Below are 26,070 nucleotides of genomic sequence, written 5' to 3' on the forward strand. Positions count from 1 at the left end.
TTCCATGCTAGTCTAATCTGTGCAAGCCTCTTCATCGCTACTTCCATTTCAACATCCGTGCTGTATTTGACCCTTGGTTTCCCTCTTTCATCTTTACATTCCACACTTCCTTTCATAACCATACTGACAATTCCTTGATGTTTCATGATGCGTCCTATCAACTAATTCCTTCTCTTAGGTTGGGCCACAAATTTCTTTTCTTCCACATTCTATTTAGTACCCCTTCATTTGTCATTCGATCCACCCATCTTAAGTTCAGTATTCTCCTAAGGCACGACATTACGAAAGCTTCTTCTTTCTTCTTATCTGAACTGCTTATTGCCCACGTTTTACACCTGTACAAGGCTACAGTTCAGACAAACCTTCAGAAAAAACTTCCCAACACTTAAATTTGGATTAGATGCCAACATATTTCTCTTTTTGAGAAATGCTTTTCTCGCTATTGCCAGTCTGCACTTTGTATTCTGTCTGCTCCAGCCAGTATCAGTTATTTTGCTGTCGAAATGGCGAAACTCATCTACTACTTTTAATGTCTCATTTACTAATCTAATTTCCTCAGCATCGCTTGATTTAATTCCTCTAAATTCCATTGAAATTGTTTTACTTTTCTTGATATTCATCTTATAATCTCCTTCCAATACAATACCATTCCGTTTACCTGCTCCTCTACATCCTGTTCTGACAGAATTACATCGCCACTGGCAAACCCCCAGAACTTTGATTCCCCTTCGAAATTTTTCCTTTGTTTCCTTCACAGTTACTCCGTGCACAGATTGAATAACATCGGTGATAGGATAAGGCCCTGTCTCACTCCTCAACTACGGTTTCCTTTTCACATCTTTTGACGTTTACAACAGCAAAGTGGTTATTGCAAAGTTGTAAATAACCTTTCGCTCCCTTTTTTTATCGCTGCTACGTTGAAAATATTAAAGAGTACAGACCACACAACATTTCAAGAAAAGTTTCTCTAAATCTAGAACGGCTGTAAACGTAGGTTTGCCTTTCTTCAAATCGCATGGGGAGAGATCGGGAATGAATGGAGGATGTGTAAGGGCTTCCCAGCGAAACGCGTACAGCGTAGTCGAAACAAGCTTGGTATCATCCTCCATACAGTTCCGATCTCTCGCCATGCGCACCCCATATTTTTGGAGCCCCGAGGAAAGACATTTGTAGCCGTCGATTTGCTCCGGACGAAGGGTGCACGCCTGGGTACAATTATGGTTTCGTAGGCTACCGCAAACATTTTTTGATGAAGGCATTCACCATCTTGTCTCACAATGGGATAAGTGTATTAACAGTTATGGCAATTACTTTTGAAATAATAAACAGTTTAATTACTTGTTTTCTAATAACTTTATATTGGAACTCATCCATTTGGACCGTGATTGCATAGAAAAACAACAATATCGGAATTGTGAGTCCGTCTTGATGCAAAACACCTTGTAATTTGTTTACTTTTTTATTCGCCGAAACTAGTTTGGGGAATAAATAAATAAAGAAATAACAAGGTGTTTTGCATCAAGACGGATTCACAATTCCGATATTGCTGTTTTGACTTGTTTTCCATTGTTAAAAACGATTCAAGAGACAAGAGCGCACAAAATATTTTTTTATTTAAGACAACCGGTTTCAATAGTCTTAGCTGTCATCTTCAGCTCTCAAACATTTTTTTGTACTAAAACATGTTCATTTTACGCCGAACCTCATGCACAAGATGTCAAGTGGATAAAACTCAGCACATTTATCCACTTGACATCTTGTGCATGTGGTTCAGCGTAAAATGAACATGTTTTACTACAAAAAATGTTTAAGGCTTGAAGCTGACAGCTAAAACAGTTGAAACCGGTTGTCTTGAATAAAAAATATTTTGTGTGAGCTTGGATTTTGGTTTTTAACAATTAAAACAGATCGTCCTTCAATAGTCTCATAATGAGAAAATTCGATCTACTTGTTTTCCATCTGTCTCGTTTTCATTTGACTAGCCCTTATAACAGAGCCAAATCGTGTGTTTTCCAGTTTTTTTTTTCTTTTTTGTTTCTAGAAAATTTCCACTTCAAACGCTGATAAGTACTACGATAAGTACTACATCATTGTATTATTGTTTTCCTGATTTCAGAAGCTCTAAAACAATGAAATATAATTATATTTAAACAACGTTATAGCTATGTACGAATGCATGCTCTCATGGCGATACCCATTAATAAAATATTCTCAGGTTTCAAGCAACGTCAAGTTGTTAACTGCCCACTAGCTTTCAACAGAGATCTCCTCTACCGTTGCAAAGTGGTTGACTGTCGTCTGAATGCCGCTGCCATACTTATAAAGCACGCCGCCGCCAGTGACGTCACTGGTGCCTAGTCCCTTGCCGTATATGGCAATGTTTTGGTGGCGCGACCGCCGCACCAGCTTCAGATCCAGAGTTACAGGATCCTAGGCCGTACTCAGCTGCAGCCACCGTCTTTATTGTGGGTGTTGTCCGATTTTTGATCTCTCTTGCTGATCCCAGAAGTCGTTGGTCCGCTTAATAATAGAAGTGTCATCTAACACATTTCGCGGCTTGAAACCCGAGGACATTTTATTAATGCATATCGCCGCGAGAGCATGCATTCGTACATAACGTACCTCTATGGGGAGGAGACGTAGCGCAGCATCAGACGCCTGGGGAAGGTGCGCGTTGAGGAGGCCAATGTATTAAGCCCGCTAGCCTTCCTACTACGCGTCCGTGATGAGAAGACGAGCCCACGATTTGCCATCATTAACCATCACATCGACACTGTAGTAACCAGAAGAATATTTCGCCGTGCCAGTTTCGTCCTGCTGCGGGCGTCACAGGCAGTGGCTCAGCGGTATAAGCATGGCAGTGGCATTCAGACGACAGTCAACTACTTGACAATAGCAGAGGAGACCGATGCCGGCCGCTCACTGTCCGTTGACCACTTGACGCTGTTTGAAACACAACAATATTATACTGAAGGTAATAGCTGCCTGGACATACACATAAATGATAAATTGCTTATATTAGCACTATCTTAAACTGTTTGCTTTTCCGATCCATTTCTTGACGAAATCTTTGTATAGGTATCTTCTACAGTTCTGACACATTCAGTCTGTGTGCGTTCCATGGGACACCCGATATATGCACTGCTGGACATTCAAACTGCAACACCAGGCGGGGTAGCGAACAGTGAAAGTTACTTATAATGAACATACAGTATATTATGCAGTTGTGCTCAGGTGGTTCTGAGGCAATTAGATTAGGAAACGTGACACTAAATTTGGTAGATGAGTTTTGCTACTCGAGCAGCAAGATAACTGATGATGGGTGATGTAGGGAGGATATAAAATGTAAACCGGTAATGCAAGGAAAAGCGTTTCTGAAGAAGAGCAGTTTGTTAAAATCGAATATAGATTTAAGTATTAGGAAGTCTTTTCTGAAGGTATTTGTCTGGAGTGTAGCCATCTTTGGAAGTGAAACATGGACTAAACAGTTTAGACAAGAAGAGAATAGAGGCCTCTGAAATGTGGTCGTACAGAAAAATGCTGCTGATTACAGGGGTAGACTGCGTAACTAACGAGGAGGTACGGAATAGATTTGGGGAGACAAGAAATTTGTGACGCAACTTAACTAAAAGAAGGTGTCACTTGATGGTACATCAAGAGATCACCAATTCAGTATTGGAGGACGGGGGGGGGGGGCGGGGAGGAAGGTAAAAATCGTAGAGGGAGACCATGCGACAGATAAAGCAACAGATTCAGAAGAATGTAGGTTGTAGTTATTTGCAGTTGAAAAGGTTTACACAGTGTAGAGTAGCATGGAGAGCTGCATCAAACAAGTCTTCGGATCAAAGACCACAACAATTGCAGTTGTACGTGATTTGGGAATACAGACCACGCGAAGTTTTGTACACAGAGCTTTCACCTCTGGCAATAACAATAGCTCTAACCCGACAGGTCATCGAGTCGTACTGAGCTTAGACGACAAATATGAGTAAATCATTCCATGCTACCTCACTCTATGCCAGAATTTATCAGTCGAAACGGCTGGCGTGTGGGAAATGCCAGTCTCTGAGAAAACCATGACCAGAGTTTTTCAGTCAGCGAAAGATCTGGAGAAGGTGCTGGACAAGGCAACAATCGAATATTTTCTGTATCGAGCTAGGAAGACGGGCAACATACAATCTCGGGATACCTTGCTGAAACACAACTTCATACAGACCTCAAAGATATGACACACTCGTCGACATTAAGAAATCAGAGATTTCGCGCCCTCTGTGTGATCCAGAGGTGAGAGCGTTATGTACCTAATGACACACGATACCATCAGGCCAACTGCTGGGTCCGTATGACGATGATGAATGCGTTTCGGTATTGTTCGTTCCGCTCGGAGCCTCCACACATGGATGTCCACCGTGATGCTGTACTCAGGACCACGACTTATCTGACAAGACGACGTGGTGGCACTCCTGCGTCCTGTTTTGTCTTTGGGCACACCACAGATGGCACACCTCTCTCTGCTACCGCGTTAAGGGCAGCAGCATCAATGGTCGCCGTTCTGACACTCCGGGATGTTCTAGATGTTGTCGCTCTCTATGTATGAATGCTGCGAACATGCCCATTTCTTGATTCAAGGTACGTAACGTGACTGTCATCCTGCACTGTCGAGTAATTAATACGTCTGTTCCCTCATGTGTTAGTCGCTTGGGGCCATAGGGATCCTCCATGGTGTTAAGTATGACCCTCCTGAACTCATCGACGCCATATTCGCACGAAAATAATTGGATTCCAAATAATGTGAACAGCAGTATCACAGAACGGTAAACCAGAGCGTCGATAGGGTACGATTATGCCACTGTCGAATAACAACACCAGCTGGTGGACATTTCTCTTTTCGTTACACAAGGCATAACACGATCTTCCCAAGAACGACCAACACTGAGAGGCGATTTCTGACTGAGAAACACATTGCGTAATCTGTCCTTACATACCGAATGTAGATAATGTTACGTCTACCTACTTCGTGCGACTGCACTGACATGTTAATTGCGTATCCAAGCATGTCGTAGGCTTCGTGTCAATAACTTTTCTTGCATGCTGCCTTCATTGTATTACAATTTTATTGCGCAGAAATATATTTGTCCGTATTGAATTACGAAGACGCTTTTGAACACTACAATCATATATTGTAACTGCACTGCCAAAGAGTTACGCGTAGAAATAAGAGACGCCAACCTGAAATGTGTGCATGTCACAGAGTTCGTGTACCAAATAAATATTACGAGTATAGTGCGTTGCGCTTACTCAGTCACCGACATAAAGGTAGTACTAGACGTCCAAGGGCTCTGTCAACACCATTTTCTTTGGACATCGTAGATTTACGTCGGGAATAATTTCAAAACATCGTTCAACACTGCAGTAGGTCTCTGTAAAATTGCATGATCTCCGTAACGCTTTTTGACATTAATACTGTTTTTGTAGCTTGCAGGCTACTGACTTCACTAAGGGGACGGCGATGCGTGATTCACTTTTTCCCGTCTTGTTAATACAATAGCGACGTAATGCTCGGGCGCAGCAGCAAAACCGGCGATGCTTACCAGCGACAAGACGCAGTCAACACCTCGACTGCGTGACAGCAATGCTTCTCCTATTCATACACAATACGTGACACGAAACACGCTGGACAACGGGCGAGCGAGCGATCGAGGGAAACATCCACCAGAAACCACTTGACCTGGCAACTTACAACTGGCGCCAATCTTAACTTCTATTTTCGATGTGTGATTTAAAATACACCCCAAGTTTCTGTTTTCATTCGCGTAAAAATGTAAACTTCATCCACAGAACCTGGCGGGCCCTGTGGTATCGACCGACCACCATGTCACCCTCCGCCAACGGCGACATATGATGCAGTACGGAGCGGCTCGGGGTCAGCACGCCGCTCTCCGGGCTGTTAGTTTTCGTGACCTGGAGCCGCTACTACTCAGTTGGCATCACGAGGCTGAGTGCACCCCGCTTCCCTCCTCCCAACAAGCAAAAATCCCTAGGAATATCGGGAATCCAACCTGGGTCCTCTGTATGGCGATCAATAGCGCTGACCACTCAGCTACGGAGACGGAACTTTAATTCTTTCAGCAGTTATTTATGGTTCGGCTAATTCAACCGTTACAAGGTATAGTCTCTTTAATCTAAAGTTAGCAAATACAATTTCAAGCCCTGTTTCGATGTCTCTGTCTTCTGCCTGCTCTGCCAGCTGAAGCCTACGACATTCTTCAGTTCCTTATTCCAGCGGCTGGGTGGTGTGCCTTGGAATCTGCGTCTTCCTCTGGGACTCCACTCCAGTAATGTCTTTGCCTATCATCTGTCATTTCGATGTGCGATATACTTTTTCGATTTTGGTGTCTTTATCGTTTCCACAACATCCCTAACTCCTTTCATTGTTCTTATTTCTTCACTTCTTTTTTCACTTTTCTTAGTGAAAACTTTCTGTAGCTTTCTGAGATGTTTTCTTTTGAAAATCATAGCTCTGTCTCAGTACGGAAAGAAGATGCTGTTCGAAAAAACAGATTTTTTTAAAGTTGTTGGCATATTAGCTTTAAAAATGGAGGCGTTTCTCCCATAAGCCCTTCAACCCAGCTTCATTCGGCGGAAAAAATCAGATTTTAAATCTTCTTGGCTATCATTTAACGGTCCTAGATAAACATATTCGTTAACATTATTTAGACAGTTGTTGTTCAATATTATTTGTCTTGTAGTACCATTGCTGTGCATAACATTTGCTTTTTGACAGATTTATCTTGAGGCACACTTTCTCGCAACTATCTAATGAATCGTTTATGTAATGTCTACAATACCTCGATGGCTTCACTTTGTGTAGGAAACCATATGAGGAAATTTTCTGTTGGATGAGGAGTAAAGCAGGATGATCCTATACCCCAGAAACTGCGTGGGCTTGTTGAAAAGTAGTGCCCCCAAATTATTTATGTGAAAACTCTTAAATCTGTTAACATTCTAAGATCATTCTGCATCTTTATTATTCATGTCTACATACTTATTTCTCAAAATAGTCACTCTGGTGACGAACACATTTCTCCCAAAGAGAGAGCAAGTTGTTGACAACGTTACTCTAGAATGTTTCACTTTTTTGATGGACCCACATCCTCACCTCTGCCTGCACCGCTTCATCGTTATCAAAGTGTAGTCCTCGAAGTTGTTGTTTTGAAAACGGATGGAAATCGGATGGGACCAAGTTGAGACTGTATGGAGGATGATCGCTGACAGTGAACCCAAGGCGTCGGTTTATTGCAAATATAGCAGTGCTCGTTTGAGATTGTCATTGTCATTCTGAAGGAGAGAGTGCTTCATTTGTGGACGAACTCTACGAATTCGAAACTCGATTACAGCACGCTGTTTCTCACGTGCCGACATAGTTACGTTGCACGCCGCCATATTACACGCTATAATTCAGAGCCCTCGAGCGGCAAATATGTGCAAATATGTAGACATGAAGAACAAAGATGTAGAATGTTAATAAAGTTGGTTTTATATAAAAAGCTTTACTGGTTTTCACGTAAAAATTTGGAGGTATTATTTTTCAGCCTGTCCTCGTATTTATAGCAGTCATCGAGATGGCTATATCCAAAATTATTTGGAAAGAAAAGTGAATTCGAATAAACTAACTTGTGATTTGCATACGTGTAGAAAATACAGTCTTAAAAAGGAAGGAAGATTAGTGTTGAAGTCCCGTCGACATCGAGGTCATTAGAGATGGAGCACACGCGTAAATTGTATTCGAGGATGGAGAAGGAAATCGGCCGTACTCTTTGACAGGAACCATTTCGGCATTTGCCTGGAGCGAGTTACAGAAATCACGGAAAACGTAAATCTGAATGGCCGGACGAGGACCTGAACTGTCGTCGTCCCGAATGCTAGTCCAGTGTGCTAATCACTGCGTTACTTCGTTCGGTGATACAGTCTTGTGAAATGAGGTGAAGTTTTTGGAACGCCTTGTACAACAACAACGAATATCGCATAATCGTAGAGATATTGGAATAATTTGTGAGGGCGTGCACTTACCTTTCGGGAATTTTCCGAAGCGGAAGGGCGGCGGTGGCGGTGCATGCTGTGGGTCGGCCGGCGTCTCTGTGGGCGGCTCCTCGCCGTCCTTGTACGGCTTGGCGTTGTCCAGCGTCTTCAGGCCGACGCACAGGTCCGCCACAGCTTCCAGAATGGTTGCGCCGTTCTGGGCTTCCTCTGACTGGGCAGACTCCTCTACCTTCGCAGCAGCCGCCGTCTCGAGCTTGCGTGGTAACGGTTTCGGTGGGCACACAGCAACGGGTACAGGTGTAGCAGCGGCATCTGCAGCACACTTCGCCTCATCCTCGACAGTCGCAGTCTGGTTTTCGTACAGACTTCCTTCGAGTGCTCCGGTAGATTCCCTCGGGGCTCCAGCCGCCTCCAGTTCGTGTTGGGGCTTCATGTCCCACGACCCGTCATCGGAAATCTCGATCAGAGGCTCCGAAGCACTCGGAGTAGGAGTCTCCGTGACAACCGGCTGCACGTTCTCGTTGGCCCTAACTCCCGCATTTTCACTTCCCCCGCCACTCTCGCCTTCTGGTGAGATCGATTTAGGTGTCGAATTTGTATCAGAAATGTTCACTTCTCCCACGCTCACATTGGAAATTATCACTTCCGTCACCTTATCACCAGTATTCTTCACTTCGCTTATACTCACATCAGGTTGCTTCACTTCTTCCACGCTAGTGTGAGAATTTTTCACTTCTGCCTTCGTCTCGAGAGAATCATTCACTTGCGCACTATTCATTTCGGAACTCTCCACTTCCACCATAACTGTTTCGGAACTGCTCACGTCTGTTGTACTGATCTCTGGAATTTGCACTTCTGCCTTGCTGGCTTCCGAACCTCTGACTTCTGCTACCTCGGCGTCAGAGTTCTTCGCTTCTGCGACGTTCTCATGTGAGTTCTTCTCTCCTGTCGTATTCGCAATGGAACTTACTTGCTCGCCTTCTTCGAAGGTAATTAAGGCGGTGGTTGCCTCTCCGTTCTGAGCCTGGCACTTATCTGTATCAGCCTCGCCAGTGGAGGTATCACCACTTTTAGGGGGCGACAGGGCCTCTTCTGTCACTTTAGCGTCCTTGTTCAACATGCTTACAGTCTGTCGTATTCACTTATACTCTCCCAGAGAAAAGGTCCGGCGCTTCTCAGGTTTATCTGCAACAGAAATTAATTTTGAATGATTAGAGTCAGTGTATACAAAATAGTATCTTTACAGGCTATAAAAATGTAATATCATCAGAAAGAAAGTACACTGTGTTGTTGAATGCGAGGTACAAGCATGTCATTCACATGCACTTGCTTCAATCGTGTTGATGTCCTAAGGAAAGCCCCTTAATAATAAGCTATAGTTATACTTCGAAATTACAATGTCATGTTATGAAATGTGCTATCCTATGACAAGTTGTGGATTTTTTTATTTAACTCAGAATTGTGTATTTTTCTCTCTTTATTCTGTGAGTAGCTGTCTTATCTGTTCGGCATTTATCACATTCTACACAGGGCAGTATCTCTTTTGCAACATCTTTAGCCGTTGTTTCACCTGCCCCTGCCAGTTATTTCTTCTCAGTTACCAAACTGTTAGTGTTAGTTCTGTATGTAAGCTTCTCTCTCTCTCTTACCTCTTACACACACACAAACACACACACACACACACACACACACACACACACACACACACACACACTTTCCTATCCTAATCACCACCTGTCAAAATTCAAACTGTACGCCTGAATGATCGAAGTAATAATAATAATAATAATAATAATAATGGTAATAAGATGTGACTGACGTACGATGCCCATTGTTGTAAATTTCAAATACACCTGTTTCTACTGAAATATCACGAGCGCAGTTTCGTTATCATAATTGATATGAACATTCATAACAATATAGGGGAGAGTTCTGTACTTGGAAGATAGTGCACCTACGAGCACAAGTTGTTTTCTTGACCGATATTTTAGTCGTCTGGTGGGTGATTTTAGAATCACATGAAGGAATGCTCACTAGACACCTCATCCGCTTAAAAAAAAAAAAAAAAGAAAAAAAAAGTTCAAATATGTGTGAAATCTTATGGGATTTAACTGCTAAGATCATCAGTCCCTAAGCTTACACACTACTTAACCTAAATTATCCTAAGGACAAACTCACACACCCGTGCCCGAGGGAGGACTCGAACCTCCGCCGGGACCCGCCGCACAGTCCATGACTGCAGCGCCTTAGACCGCTCTGCTAATCCCGCTCCTCCGCTTTTTCTAAGTTGTTGTGAGACATAACGTTGTGTTTCGTGCAGTGTTTGTAAATTCACTGCTGGGGGGGGGGGGGGCGGGGGGGAGGGAATTAGTACACCCTTTTAGAGGCTTTCAATTCACTTGAGATTATTGTTGCAATAGTGCGTATGGAGTATATGATATGATTATATTTACAGATCAACAGCACAGGCGCTTCTGAGGTACCAGATATCGACACATATTAGTACGTGGTATAGCCTCCACGGGCGGTAATGCAGGACTGTGGCGTACAGTCGATTGTACAGATGGCGAATACTATCTTGGGATACGTTTCACCACGCCTGCTCGACCTGTTCATTGAGTTCTGTAAGAGTTGTTGGTTGAGGAGTTCACGAGTCACTTCTCGTCCCATCATATCCCACACGTGCCCGGTTGGAGATAAGTCCGGAGATCGTGCTGGCCAGGCAAGTTGCTGCACGTCTTGCTAAGCATGTTGAGTTTCATAGGCAGTGTGTGGACGAGCATTATCATGCTGGAACAACGGATCACATTTCTTTTGCAAGAACGGCAGATCAACGGATTTAACAACATTCTCCACGTACCGAGCGCTGGTTACCGCCCTCTCCAGACACACCGAAGGTGAACGAGAGTTGTAGTTCATCGCACTCCAGACCATAAGGCGTGGAATCACCCGCCAAAGGTGAACGACAGTTGTAGTTCATCGCACTCCAGACCATAAGGCGTGGGATTGGACCAGTGTGTCTTGGACGAATGCACTCTACGACACAGTGCTCTTCATGTTTACGTCGTACACGCGAACGACCATCACTTGTGTGCAGGCAGAATATGCTTTCATCGTTGAAGACCACGACGCTTGAGGCGTAGCGCCGTATACCGACCCTGCCTTGGAGGCGGTTAAGAGGGAGATGTGTCTCAGAGCTGGATAGTGACAGATGGTGACGCGAGACTGGATGTGCACGTAGTTTATGTAGCAGCCGTTAGAGGACAGTATTGGATAGGAGACTGTGATTTAGTTTCGATTGTGCCCACTAGAGTGCACTAAAGTAGTAGAATGTTTTTCATAAACTGTTCTAGTATTTTAATGAAGTGTTATTATGTCTTTTTGTGTATGTAAAATGTTATAAATGTGTTTTAGCAGTATGAATTATGCGTGAGTGTGGTTTAAGGTTAATATGAAGATAATTGTTTAACGAGTTATGTAGTGGGATTTAGTGTGGGAACATTTCGAAGAAATATGGATGTGGACAAAGGGGATTTTTGTACAATAGATTTGTAAAGTAAGTTTATGGTAAAAGGAAAGTTAATTCAGGTATAAATAACAATAGTAACTAACTTTACGCATAAACGAAACTTCAGCATATTAGATAATTACAGCGGTAAAAAGTGCAGTCGTTATGTTTACTATTTTGCGATTGGTTATTGATGAAAAGCGCGCACTGACGCGGGAGAATGTTGTTTTGCTATTGGCTGTTGAGTAAACTGACCAATGGTAAAGCAATATTCTTCGCGCGCCTTTCTCTTCTGGTAGAGAAGACTTAGAGTAGTCTAGAGAGGAGTCGGACGTGTGTAGTAGTAGCTCCGATGGAAATGAAAAGTTGCCGGATCTAGCAGTGTTTCGTACATCAAAAGTGTTGTGAAGTGACGGCATAATTATTCCGATGGGCGTGTAGAAATTTCGAAATTTTTAAGTGAATTTTGTGACGAGAAAAGACATAAATTCGGCGTGGCGTATTGAGCAGGTCGGTGGCTAAAAACTGTGACTGCATTAGTTACCGACAGACTTAATATTTGTCGAGCGTTCTCAATGAAAAACAATCCGTATTTTTGTAGCTATTTCGTTTTGGGGAAATGCAACACCATAAACTTGCTAACGTGAGTGAAAGGGATTGTGAGTGACTGTGTTAAGACTAGCACGGGCTTGTCAGTGATAATTGTTCACCTAAGTTTCAGAATATATTAATTAAGGACAACATTTGCAACCTTTCATTTCGTGTGAAAACTTTCTCCCAAAACGTAGATTAGTGACTTTAATTGCAGACTGGTTCACGTCGAAGTACAGTAGGTTTCGCTCGGCTTCCCTACTGATGATCTGCTGAGACAATGTTCACAGGTAGGTGCAGGTTCATCGCAAAGGGACGGAAGGAACCGCGCCGCCGCACGCTCCATTTCATCTTCCAAGTAATCCTCTGACGGCACCAGCCGAGCCGTGCACGTCGATGCTGTGGCGTCAGTGGAAGACGGGCTGGAGATGTGCGTGACCGCAGTCCCACTGCTAATAACCGGTTCGCAACAGTTTGTGTTGACTCGTCTGGGCTCACGACCCCTCTTGTCTGTGATGTGGTAGCTGTACGAACTGCCACTGCCGTCCTTAAAATACGACTGTCCTGGTCGGTGTCTGTGCTACCTGGACGTCCAGAACCTCGCCTACGGATGTGAGAATGTTTACATGATCTCTGATACCAGCGTCGTTGCACAGCTGACGCAGCACGTCCTACTTGTGTGGCAATACTCCGAAAGGACCACCCCGCCACGCTGAATGCCGCAATTTGACCCCTCTCAAGGGCAGTAGGAGGGACGAGTGCGTCTCTGTGGCATGATTGCCTGTTTGCTTCACACGTTTGCACCACTCTGAGCCTTCTGGCTGTGAACATTCCCTATTAAAGGGTAGACATAGATGGCGCCCTCGTAGCTATATCAGTATGTCTACTATCCCCCAGGTGGCATATTCCGTCATCGGATCAAAATCGACCTCGCCTTTCCAGGTGCACTAACTTTTTGTAGGCCGTATATTTTTAAAACTAGTTACATAACCTGTGGACAGCTAAGCCATACTTTATTGGTCGTGCACCATCTTGTACCTTGGACTGGAGTAAGGACTTCTACCATGGAAAAGTTGATATTTGAAAATTAACTGAGTTTCTTTAATGTCTTAACAATTTTCCCTGTTTTGAAAATGGCGGTTTGTGTTATCTGTCAATATATTCTCTTTCAAAATGTTTTTAGCCTGTAACTGGTTTTTGAAAAGACTTCTTCTTCATTTGATTTCGCTTACTGATTATTAGTGTTTAGCAGAGTAATATGTAACGCAAAGACTATTAACTACATTATTAACAACATTTTCTCTAATGCAACAATTTTAAACATGACTAGAGTATTTGTTCCTAGGTAAATTACCATGTTGTACCTTGGAACAGTCTTTCAGATTTGAAAAATCTTACTTCTCTGGAGTGAGCTTTGTAATTCCAGAAATAGACTGTAGCACACATAAAATGAATTACATCATTTCAGAATAGAATACCAAAATATATTTAACTTCTATTAGAGGTCTGACTAGAGGTGAAGTCTGAAAAGTGTTCCAAGGGACAACACTTTCCTCTACACATAAAAATTTACTGAGACTTTTAAAATAACCTGTTCTTGCAAGGCACCCGAATGCACACAAATTTCTAAACTAATTATTTTACCCAATTCAAGTAAGGCGTGTATGAGAAGTGACACTGGTACCTCCAAACTTACTTGTGACAAACGCCAAATGTAGAGTAGCCATCGCAGGCAATAAAAAGTTACCCATCACGTCGTATAGCTAAAGAGACATAACGTAATTGTAGTGTTGGCAGAAGTGCCAACACCGTGTTACTAGAGGAGGTCGAAATGCACGCGTTTTAGCTCACACAGGCTGGCGTGAAGAGGGAAGCACTATACTGACGTGAGGTCTGGAACATGACAAGGAATTAGAATTCAGAAAGCGGACGCAGCTAGTTTGATACTTAACTTTAATCCATTAATGATGAACGTCGCTCTTGACGGTACATGAGTCACAATATTATCTGTTCAGAAGATATGACTTATAGTAACTGAATATGGCACTTTGCTAGGTCGTAGCAAATGACGTAGCTGAAGGCTTTGCTAAACTGTCGTCTCGGCAAATGAGAGCGTATGTAGACAGTGAACCATCGCTAGCAAAGTCGGCTGTACAACTGGGGCGAGTGTTAGGGAGTCTCCCTAGACTAAACCTGCCGTGTGGCGGCGCTCGGTCTGCAATCACTGATAGTGGCGACACGCGGGTCCGACGTATACTAACGGACCGCGGCCGATTTAAAGGCTACCACCTAGCAAGTGTGGTGTCTGGCGGTGACACCACAGTAATATCACGTTCATAAGGAAAATCTACGTGAAATATTCCATCATTTTTCGGGAGTGCATTCGGGATGTTGTTAACTCTTGAACAGATATTTTGCCTGACAGCCTTTCAGCCGTTCTCCATGTGAGTCGCTTGTCAGACTTTAAAGCACTTTACAATGTAGAGCAAACGCGCATGCGTCAAAGATAACACTGTTGGTAAGAAGAACGTCAGTCATATACAAAACTTTACGTCTCTAAGAGTAAAAGAAAAGAAGCGCTGAGTCAGCGAATCCAAAGTACTCACCAAGTATTTGGTTGATTGTTATAATGGAATCCAAAGCAGTGAAGACCTACAACAATATTTCCTTTGTCGCTTGGAAAACGCCAGTCCAACGAAAAGTAGAGCAAGAGAATAGAGATGTAAACTCTACAGCCTTTCCCGTAAGTGGGGAAGATTTTTTCAAAAATAAATCGGATGTGCTCTACCTTCCACCGGCGAAGATAGCCGCTCATCTGGGATATATGAAGGATAATCTGCTTTTACTAAAGGCGGGGAAATACAAAATTCCTTGTGATTGTGGTTAACGGTACATAGGACAAACAATACGCACTGTAAAAGAACATTGCATTGAACACCAGCTATACATTCGCCTACTTGGAAATTGGTGTTAAGTTCCTATGGGACCAAACTGCTGAAGTCATCGGTCCCTAGGCTTACACACTACTTAATCTAACTTAAACGGACATACGCCAAGGACAACACACACACCCACGCCCGAGGGAAGACTCGAACTTCCGACGGGGGAAGCCGCGCGGACCGTGGCAACATACCCAAGACCGCGCGGCTACCTCGCGCGGCTACTCGCCTACTACAGCCCAATGATCTGCAGTGGCTTGAACGTCCGCCCCGGTAGCTGAGTGGTCGCTGGCACGGAAGCTCAGCGTGTTCGGTCGGAGGGTTAGCTACCCTCTGTAATAAAAAAACTGAGTGAACGGATCAAAGAACAACCTGAACGAGTGTCATCGGACGTCCGCCCCGAACAAATTCAACGAACAATATAGAACAAAACGAGATAAAAAAAAAGTGGTCATCGTGACGGATTGCCGTCCTTCGGGCGCGGGTTCGATTCTCGGCTGTGTCGGGGATTTTATCCGCTGTCTTCTTCATCATTTCTCCGCTGTCTTCATCATCATTTCATCCCCATCCGGCGCACAGGTCGCCCAATGTGGCGTCGAATGTAATAAGACCTGCACCAAGGCGGCCGGAACTACCCGCAAGGGGCCTCCCGGCCAATGACGCGAACGCTCATTTCCATTTTTTCCAGTGGCTTGAACATTGCATTTCCGTTAGCCATTCCATGGATTACGGGGAACTTAAGATACTGTCCACGGCCTCATCCTACTGGGATTCTGCGGTCAAGCAAGCTGTGGCAATACAATTATCAGACAATCTTCCCAACCGAGACGAGGGTTTCCAGCTCGACAATTCATGAAAACCCTTCCTTTCACGTCTGCAGCCTCAACGGAAATAGTCTGACATTCTAACATATGCCATCCATAATAATAAACCAGATGCTTAGTAAGCACTGTGACTCAGCACTTGTTTCACTCTTAGAGGCATAAAGTTTTATCTGTGACTGACGCTTTTGTTAGCAACAGTGTTATCTTCGACTCATGCACGCTTACTCTACAGTAAAAAGTGCTTTACAATTTTGCAAGCGTCTCACCTTCAGAATGGCCGAAAGGTTGCCAGTTGAAATATCGGTACATGACCTAATAATGATGCACTCTCGAAAAATGCTGGAATATTCGCTCCGCTGGGAAAACTTCGAGAAACACTACATGAAACACTTCAAAGATCCTCACCAAAAATCATACGTGTGTTTCAGATGATGTCTTCTATGTACACGAGAGTTACAGACTCGCAATATTTTTATCAAACCACGCATTGCCATAATCGGCAAGAATATCTAGTAAATGTGTGATACAAAGGAAATTAGTGTAATATTTATAATAACAGTGGTAAAACGTTAGTCGTTGAGGAATAAAGAATATTGTGTTTTGTATAGTATGCACCCAATTTACAAAAACAGTTTTGCGTGTCCCTAGTAAATATTCAAATACTCAATTTCTCGCGTTAATCGATGGTACCGGCTATGTACAAGAAACAAATACGCTTGTTTGCTGAAGCTCCACTTACAACTAGTGTTATAATGCACTGATGTTTCTGTCTCTGATGATCTTGACGCTGATAGGTCGACAGAGCTGATCTTTCTTCATTCTTTCCTTCAGCACTGATGGTCGTCCGAGCCAGCAGCAAGACTCGAAGCAAAGTTGAGTTACATGAATAACGTCAGATAACCGTCTTTGTACTTTCACCGAAACAACTAAAAGTTAATAATATCGTTATCAGAACAATTAGAGAAAAGTATATGAACGACATCAAATGGTAAGTGCACTTACTGAGTGAAGTGTTTATTTCACCACTAATGGAATGCGTCTCTGAGTACTACGCGGTGAATGCGACCACAACTTCAGCTAATGCTATCTTAAATAATTAAATGTTTCGTATCATATCTTGCTAAATATTATCAAGCACTAGGAATTCTCTTTGATAAAAGAGCGGAACCACAGGTAATTGCAGGCGGACCGCACTCTACATATCTGGCAGCACTGTTAGGTTAGATCATTTGTATCTTTCAAAAGAAAATGTGCAAATTACATTCCCAGAATTCGTGGTATGAGAACGATAGTAAACTATGTAATAACAATCTATTGGACTCATGCTAAACCAGTCTGTTTAATGAACAAGTAAAAACCTGTCCAGTCAAGTTCTGAAAATTAACTTTATCTGCGATGAAGATGAGATATCGACCATCGTATTGATGATTTCTGATCGAAGTTTAATTACACAATGCAGCACTATAGCCCGTTGCCATAGACGACCAGGAGTTACGGTATAAATCTCCATATATCTTGTAGACCTGTCATTAGAGCAATGAAGGGCAAAAACTTACAGAAAGGAAGGAAAGTTATTAGAGAAGGAACACAGACTTGGATTGAAAAACAAAGGGGTCGGAAATTGATTGTGATTTCTGTAATGTAAATGGCATCTGCCAGAAGCCAAAAATAGTTTAATCTGGTCATGGAGAGCCTTAATTTGGATGAGCGGATGTAGATATGAACACCAATCGTCCAAAATGATAGGTCATTCTCTTAATCACAGCCCCGCCTCTTACTCTGCTTGGTGTAGCAACTTCATGTGGCTTTTAATATGAACAAGTTTATCGCGTCCGAGAAGGAAAATAAAGAACTGCAACAAGTCACTGTCACTCATTTACCTAATCAATCATAACGCAGCAGATGGGAGGCACATACCTGAAGAAATATTAACCCATTATGATCGTGTAACGACCCACGGCTCCTTAGTATTTGGAAGACCGGAATCCATGAAATGAGTGTCTCTCTGTATCACGTCTCGCAGATGCTCAACTGTCTTAAATCTGTACTATGCTCATCCAATCAAAGCTGGACATTTCTTGATACAAGAAGAGGCGTGTGATATTATACTCTCAACAGAAATTCAAACTGTACAAGGATTCGAAGGCAGGAAGATTAAGATTTTACTCACCGTCGACGATGGGGTCATTAGAGACAGACTACAAGCTCATTTCGGGGTAGCATATGGAAGGAAATCGGTCGTGTTCCTTCAGGGGATCCATCTCCGTATTTGTCTTAAGCGATCTAGGGACTCGCGAAAAACCTAAATCTGGATGGCTGGACGAGGAACTGAGCCGCCGTCTGCCCGAACATGAGTCCTGTGTCTTAGCACTGCACCAACTCGCCCGATCAGATGTCGGAGTTAATTATTACGATCACTAAATGGTTCCACCAGAACATCACCGTTTGTCATACACTTCAGTATAATCAAAATACAGATCTCGATCATATTCACGTTTCATACCTGATTTAATCAGTATAAGAGCTACCAGTTTTTCTGCTTGTATAAATACCGCATCTCTTTGCAGACAGTCGCCCAATGAAAGAGAGCCATCCGGAGTGGCCGAGCGGTTCTAGGCGCTACAGTCTGGAACCGCGCGACCGCTACGGTCGCAGGTTCGAATCCTGCCTCTGGCATGGATGTGTGTGGTGTCCTTAGGTTAGTTAGGTTTAAGTAGTTCTAAGTTCTAGGGGCCTAATGACCTCAGCAGTTAAGTCTCATAGTGCTCAGAGCCATTTGAACCAATGAAAGATAATGTCAAATATTTGTTCTTTCCTGCCATCTGTGTTTCATTGACGATATTGTTATACTTTAAAGTTTAGTAGTTTGGGATGTTACTAAGTTAAAATATTTTTACGTCTGAATTTTTGAATGATTAAAGAGTTTTCATCGTTCAGATTCGGTTCAAGGAACTGTGTATACATATTGTAGTATATTCATTTGGCACCTGACTGAAACAATCCTCGTCTTCGCTTCTTCCCTACATCTACATCTATACTCAACAAGGCGCATTACCGTGTGCGGAGGAGGGTAGTTTATGTACCACTGTCTCTCCCATTTTCCTGTTCCAGTCGTGACTGGTTCACGGGAAGAACGACTGCTGGTAAGCCTCCGTGCGAGCTCAGATCTCTCTAGTATTTCCTTCAAAGTTATGAAAAAATGTACGTAAGAGGGAGTAATATATTGATTGACTCTTCTAGGAATGCACGCTCTGTAAAATTTAAAAGTGGATCATACCATGATGCAGAACGCCTCCCTTGTAACGTCTGCCACTGGAGTTGACTGGGCATCTCTGTGACGCTCTCGTGCTTACTAAATGAACCTGTTACGAAACGTGCTGCTCTTCATTGAATCTTCTCTACTTCGTCTATCAATCCTATATTCGAAAGTAAAGTTCTATGTACTCACTTGGCAGAAAATCCTTAGAAATTTTGGTCTTATGTCAAAGTGGTAGGTGGATCAAAACAAAATGTCCAGACACTCTGTGACCGAAATGGTACTGAAACAGAGGATTACAGACTAAAGGCCGAAATACTAAATGTGTTTTTCCAAAACTGCTTCACAGAGGAAGACTGCACTGCAGTTCCTTCTCTAGATTTTCGCACAGATGACAAAATGGTAGATATCGAAATAGATGACAGAGGGATAGAGAAACAATTAAAATCGCTCAAAAGAGGAAAGGCCGCTGGACCTGATGGGATACCAGTTCGATTTTACACAGAGTACGCGAAGGAACTTGCCCCCCTTCTTGCAGCGGTGTACCGTAGGTCTCTAGAAGAGCGTAGCGTTCCAAAGAATTGGAAAAGGGCACAGATCATCCCCGTTTTCAAGAAGGGACGTCGAACAGATGTGCGGAACTATAGACCTATATCTCTAAGGTCGATCAGTTGTAGAATTTTGGAACACGTATTATGTTCGAGTATAACGACTTTTCTGGAGAGTAGAAATCTACTTTGCAGGAATCAGCATGGGTTTCGAAAAAGACGATCGTGTGAAACCCAGCTCGCGCTATTCGTCCACGAGACTCAGAGGGCCATAGACACGGGTTCCCAGGTAGATGCCGTGTTTCTTGACTTCCGCAAGGCGTTTGATACAGTTCCCCACAGTCGTTTAACGAACAAAGTAAGAGCATATGGACTATCAGACCAATTGTATGATAGGATTGAAGAGTTCCTAGATAACAGAACGCAGCATGTCATTCTCAATGGAGAGAAGTCTTCCGAAGTAAGAGTGATTTCAGGTGTGCCGCAGGGGAGTGTCGTAGGACCGTTGCTATTCACAATATACATAAATGACCTTGTGGATAACATCGGAAGTTCACTGAGGCTTTTTGCGGATGATGCTGTAGTTTATCGAGAGGTTGTAACAATGGAAAATTATACTGAAATGCAGGAGGATCTGCAACGAATTGACGCATGGTGCAGGGAATGGCAATTGAATCTCAATGTAGACAAGTGTAATGTGCTGCGAATACATAGAAAGAAAGATCCTTTATCATGTAGCTACAATATAGCAGGTCAGCAACTGGAAACAGTTAATTCCATAAATTATCTGGGAGTAGGCATTAGGAGTGATTTAATGGAGTGATCATATAAAGATGATCGTCGGTAAAGCAGATGCCAGACTGAGATTCATTGGAAGAATCCTAAGGAAATGCAATCCGAAAACAAAGGAAGTAGGTTACAGTACACTTCTTCACCCACTGCTTGAATATTGCTCACCAGTGTGGGATCCGTACCAGATAGTGTTGATAGAAGAGATAGAGAAGATCCAACGGAGAGCAGCACGCTTCGTTACAGGATCATTTAGTAATCGAGAAAGCGTTACTGAGATGGTAGATAAACTCCAATGGAAGACTCTGCAGGAGAACCGCTCAGTAGCTCGGTACGGGCTTTTGTTGAAGTTTCGAGAACATACCTTCACCGAGGAGTCAAGCAGTATATTGCTCCCTCCTACGTATATCTCACGAAGAGACCATGAGGATAAAATCAGAGAGATTAGAGCGCACACAGAGGCATACCGACAATCCTTCTTTCCACGAACAATACGAGACTGGAATAGAAGGGAGAACCAATGGAGGTACTCAAAGTACCCTCCGCTACACACCGTCAGGTGGCTTGCGGAGAATGGATGTAGATGTAGAGTAGATGGTGGAGATCTCATACTGACGAGCAAATTCAAGTACTGATAGAACGAGGGTTTTCTAAGTTACCACCTTAGAGGGTGGTCCTTATTTCCTTGACGATGCTTGCAAGGAATCTCAGTCTGGCATCTGCTTTGCCCGCGATTCGTTTCATGTTGTCATTCCACTTTAAATCTCTCGTTACGCACACTCCTAGATATTTTAATGATGTGATACTTCCAGAGAATGTTCTGCAGTAATGGGTCTTCCTGCCTATTTATGCGTCATTCTTTACTTCTTTTAGGTCTAGGATCAATTGCTAATCTCTGCACCAAGCGTCTATTTTCTACTGGTCTTCCTGCATTTCGTTGCAATTCTGTAGCATTGCGACTTCTCTGTACACAACAGTATCATCCATGGAAAGTCTCACGGAACTTCCGACGTTACCCACTATGTCGTTTATACATGTTGTGATTATTACTGGTTCAATAACACTCCCTTGGGGTACGATAGAACTAATTTTTACATTTGATGATTTCTCTCGATTTAGAACGACATGCTATCATCTGTTTGTTAGAAACTCTTCAATCCAGCACACGGTTGGTCTGATATTCCATACGCTCGCATTTTCATCGCTAGGTGGGAGTTGGAGCTGTATCGAACGTCTTCCGGAAGTCAAGGAACACGGCGTCTACCTGGGCGCCCGTATCTACTGCTTTCTGGGTCTCGTGGACGAACAGAGAGACTTGAGGCTCAAATGATCGTTGGTTTAGGTACCTATGTTGATTCCTACACGGAAGATTTTGCTCTCCATAAGTGTCATAATATGCAAGCATGAAACATGTTCCAAAATTCTGAAACAGATGACGTAAGAGATACAGGCCTGCGGTTTTGTTAGTCTGTTCTACGGCTCTTCATGAAAACGGGAATGACCTGTGCTTTTTTCCAGTTATTAGGAACGCTTCGCCGCTCCAGCGACCTGCGGTACACTGGTGCTAGGACAAGAGCAAGTTCTTTTGCATACCCTACTTAGAATCGTATCGGTATCTCTCAGTTCAGATGGTCTTTCTTCTTTACGGCAATTTCAGTCGCTTCTCTGTCTCATTGTCGCTCACTCCGATGTCTGTCATTCTGACGTCAGTGCTACGCTTTAAAGGAAGAACTACAGTGCGATCTTCCTCAGTGAAAAACGTTTAGTATTCCACATCAGATGAATTCGAAATTGCGAATAATGACTATTATCAGCTGTGGAATAGAATGACGACAATGAAAATTTGTGCCGGACCGGGACTTAAACCCGGATTTCCCGCTTATCGCGAGCGGTCGCTTTACCATTTGGTTATCCGTGTACGACTCACGGCCAGCCCCACATTTCTATTTGTCGCCAACCATATGTCGACGATCTGTACTAGCGCATTATGTGTATTCCCGTACAGATCAGACGTTGTGTTTTAGTATTTCGGTCTTCTCTTTGTCATTTCGATGCCATTATGGACACAGAGTGTCAGGACAAATGGCCTCGATCCGTTTACTGATTTAACATCTGACCAAAACTTCTTAGGATTTTCTGTAAGATCGCCATATGGAGTTTTACTTTCAAATTCACTGAACGCTTCACGCATGGCTGTCCTTACGCCAATTTTGACTTCGTTCAGTTTTTTCCAGTGAAGCTCTCTTTTCTGTCGTAGTAGCTTTCTAACACGCCTGTCGAACCATGGTGGATCTTTCCCATCCCTCACAACTTTTACCTAAGTTGTGGATTCCACTACTCGGCGTAATTGCTCCGTCGGCTAAGGAACTGGCAATTGGCAGCCACGTATCGACTGCCAACACTACCGTATTAACGAACAGCGAGACAACTACCTTTTCACCTACAGGATGAATTTCAAATGTCACATATTGAGCTGTCAGAGACGTTCCAAGATGCGACGATCCGGCCACTGGACTGGAAACACACAACGATAACAGTGTCCGTATTACCTCCAACTGTCTCTTTGCTTCTTCCTCAGCACTTCTAGAAAAGATATGGTGCAGGAATAACAATTCAAAGAAACTATGGTCAGTCAATCATACCAAAATGACAAACTTCAGCTTTCAAGGAAAAAACGTGGTTTATTCTCACGTCAAGTCCATATCTTCAGCCAGCAATTCCTTCACCAAATTTTTAGCCCTCGTATTTAACAATAGACTTTCATCGAGTAACACCCACTTAGATTAAATCACAGTACATACGACACTGGAAGCAGCAACTCTCTACCAGCAATAGCTACAGACTGCTGTTGCCGTTAAAATCATTCGTGTCTGCGCTAAACAATTTTACTCATCCGCAAACCTCTGCATCATTGTCCCCCCAGATCTATATTCTTCTTTCCACTATAAATCACGATCGACATCCCAGTTAAGAGGTTCTGAACAGCTCTCGAAATTCGTTGAACATTTATGCCTTTTAGCTAATCAACACCGTGATTTAGAAAGATTGGCTTGTTAGCATCATAGCGCATTGTCACTGGCTCAGACCGCTCGACAGCTAATAATAACCCTCTGCTTGATGTTGTCACATAACAGAAACTAATGGTGACCTAATTTAGAAAATAATGACCAGCAAAATACCCATAATGGCACAGGAGACTCTTCTGAACACTGCAAAGTACTCACGATGCAGTGGAAACTTCCCAAAGTTCTACACTGATGTGTACCAAAGCAAGAGGTACACAAAAATACCGCGAGAGGCTGCCATGACATAGGCACAACCAATCTCCTGACAGTTCTCAGCTCCATGTAGCAGCCTCCAGATGGCGCTCACAAACCAGGACCTCTTCCTACTTCTGCGCCACTTTCTCAACTTGTTGTACACTACGGGCCATTAAAATTGCTACACCACCAAGATAACATGCTACAGACGTGAAATTTAACCGACAGGAAGAAGATGCTGTGATATGCGAATGATTAGCTTTTCAGAGCATTCACACAAGGTTGGTGCCGATGGCGACACCTAAAACGTGCGGACATGAGGAAAGTTTCCAACCGACTTCTCATACACAAACAGCAGTTGACCGGCGTTGCCTGGTGAAACGTTGTTATGATGCCTCGTGTAAGGAGGTGCGTACCATCACGTTTCCGACGTTGATAAAGGTCGGATTGTAGCCTATCACGATTGCGGTTTATAGTATCGCGACATTGCTGCTCGCGTTGGTCGAGATCCAATGACTGTTAGCAGAATATGGAATCGGTGGGTTCAGGAGGGTAATACGGAACGCCGTGCTGAATCCCAACGGCCTCGTATCACTAGCAGTCGAGGTGACAGGCATCTTATCCGCATGGCTGTAACGGATCGTGCAGTCACGTCTCGATCTCTGAGTCAACAGATGGGGACGTTTGCAAGACAACAACCATCTGCACGAACAGTTCCACGACGTTTGTAGCAGCATGGACTATCAGCTCGGAGACCATGGCTGCGGTTACCCTTGACGCTGCATCACAGACAGGAGCGCCTGAGATGGTGTACTCAACGACGAACCTGGGTGCACGAATGGCAAAACGTCACTTTTTTCGGAAGAATCCAGGTTCTGTTTACAGCATCATGATGGTCGCATCCGTGTTTGGCGACGTCGCTGTGAACGCACATTGGAAGCGTGTATTCGTCATCGCCATACTGGCGTATCACCCTGCGTGATGGTATGGGGTTCCATTGGTTACACGTCTCGGTCACCTCTTGTTCTCATTGATGGCACTTTGAACAGTAGACGTTACATTTCAGATGTGTCACGATCCGTGGCTCTACCCTTCATTCGATCCCTGCGAAACACTACATTTCAGCAGGATACTGCACGACCGCATGTTACAGGTCCTTTACGGGCCTTTCTAGATACAGAAAGTGTTCGACTGCTGCCCTGGCCAGGACAGTCTCCAGATCTCAGTCACTACTCTTGGTGAACTGTGGTATCGTGTTGAAGCTGCATGGGCAGCTTTACCTGTACACGCCATCCAAGCTCTGTTCGACTCAATGCCCAGGCGTATGAAGACCGTTATTACGGCCAGAGGTGGTTGTTCTGGGTACTGATTTCTCAGGATCTATGCACCCAAATTGCGTGAAAATGTAATCACATGTCAGTTCTAGTATAATATATTTGTCCAGTGAATGCCCGTTTATGATCTTTATTTCTTCTTGGTGTACCAATTTGAATGGCCAGTAGTGTACGTTCGGCGATAGTACTGACAGCCTGCGTAGGGATTTTCGTCAACCCCGGATTACGCCACTTCCACCTTGTACTGGCAGACACAGAAGTCCTTCAGCTGACAGGCACCAAATCATGACATGTTGCAGATACTCAGACAATTCTCCACCATCAGTTAAACAGTTCAGTTCAGTGTCTGGGCCCTGCTAACTACATTACTCTGAAGACTACCTTCTGCCTTAGCAGTCGCTATTTATAAAGTAATTGGATTATTAAGAGTGTCTGAAAACGTTACTACCAGTGATCACAGACTTACTTTAGACTTCATTGTATTAGGTTCAGGACATCATGTGCCATGCGTCAAATTGTCCCAAAGGTAAGTGCCATTTTGTAACATACACTTAATAAATGTTATTTGTTAATTCTTAAGATGTTGCCATATCTTCGTTATAGTGCCGCTCTATCAAGCAAGTGCTTATTTCCAAACGCCCAAATCAGCCAGCATTGAGTAACGACAGCAGGAAACCGTTTTCTACTACTTTGGATGTTTAGGCTGAATCAACAGTAGCATTTAGTTCCTACATTCAAAACAGACACAATGCTCTGAATTAAGGCAAATCCACTCCATTAACCATGGTCTACAGTCAAAGTGTGTATCCAAGCTCCTACACAGTTTGTAATGTCTGAAAATCCTGTTGATTCTTGCGCTTGTTTCAGTGGTACCGACAGTCTCTCCTACTGCAATTAAATCACGTGAAATCATTCTCTGGATTGAAATTAGGAGCGAATAATTATACCTCCGACATCCCATACTCACAGTATTGGAAATAT

The 26,070-nt window shown here is 43.4% G+C and overlaps 1 protein-coding gene across 1 annotated transcript in view; it reads right to left on the reverse strand.

Moving 5' to 3' along the window:
- Positions 1-9,225, reverse strand: part of LOC124722137 (neurofilament heavy polypeptide-like) — a 314,285-nt gene extending 305,060 nt beyond the window's left edge. The window contains exon 1 of the mRNA XM_047247344.1: positions 8,071-9,225. Coding sequence (XP_047103300.1) covers positions 8,071-9,160 — 1,090 coding nt within the window. The 5' untranslated portion in view covers positions 9,161-9,225. The remainder of the gene's footprint in view (positions 1-8,070) is intronic.
- Positions 9,226-26,070: the final 16,845 nt, after the last annotated feature.

This window comes from Schistocerca piceifrons, chromosome X (assembly GCF_021461385.2).
Source record: "Schistocerca piceifrons isolate TAMUIC-IGC-003096 chromosome X, iqSchPice1.1, whole genome shotgun sequence".
NCBI classification, from domain to species: domain Eukaryota; kingdom Metazoa; phylum Arthropoda; class Insecta; order Orthoptera; family Acrididae; genus Schistocerca; species Schistocerca piceifrons.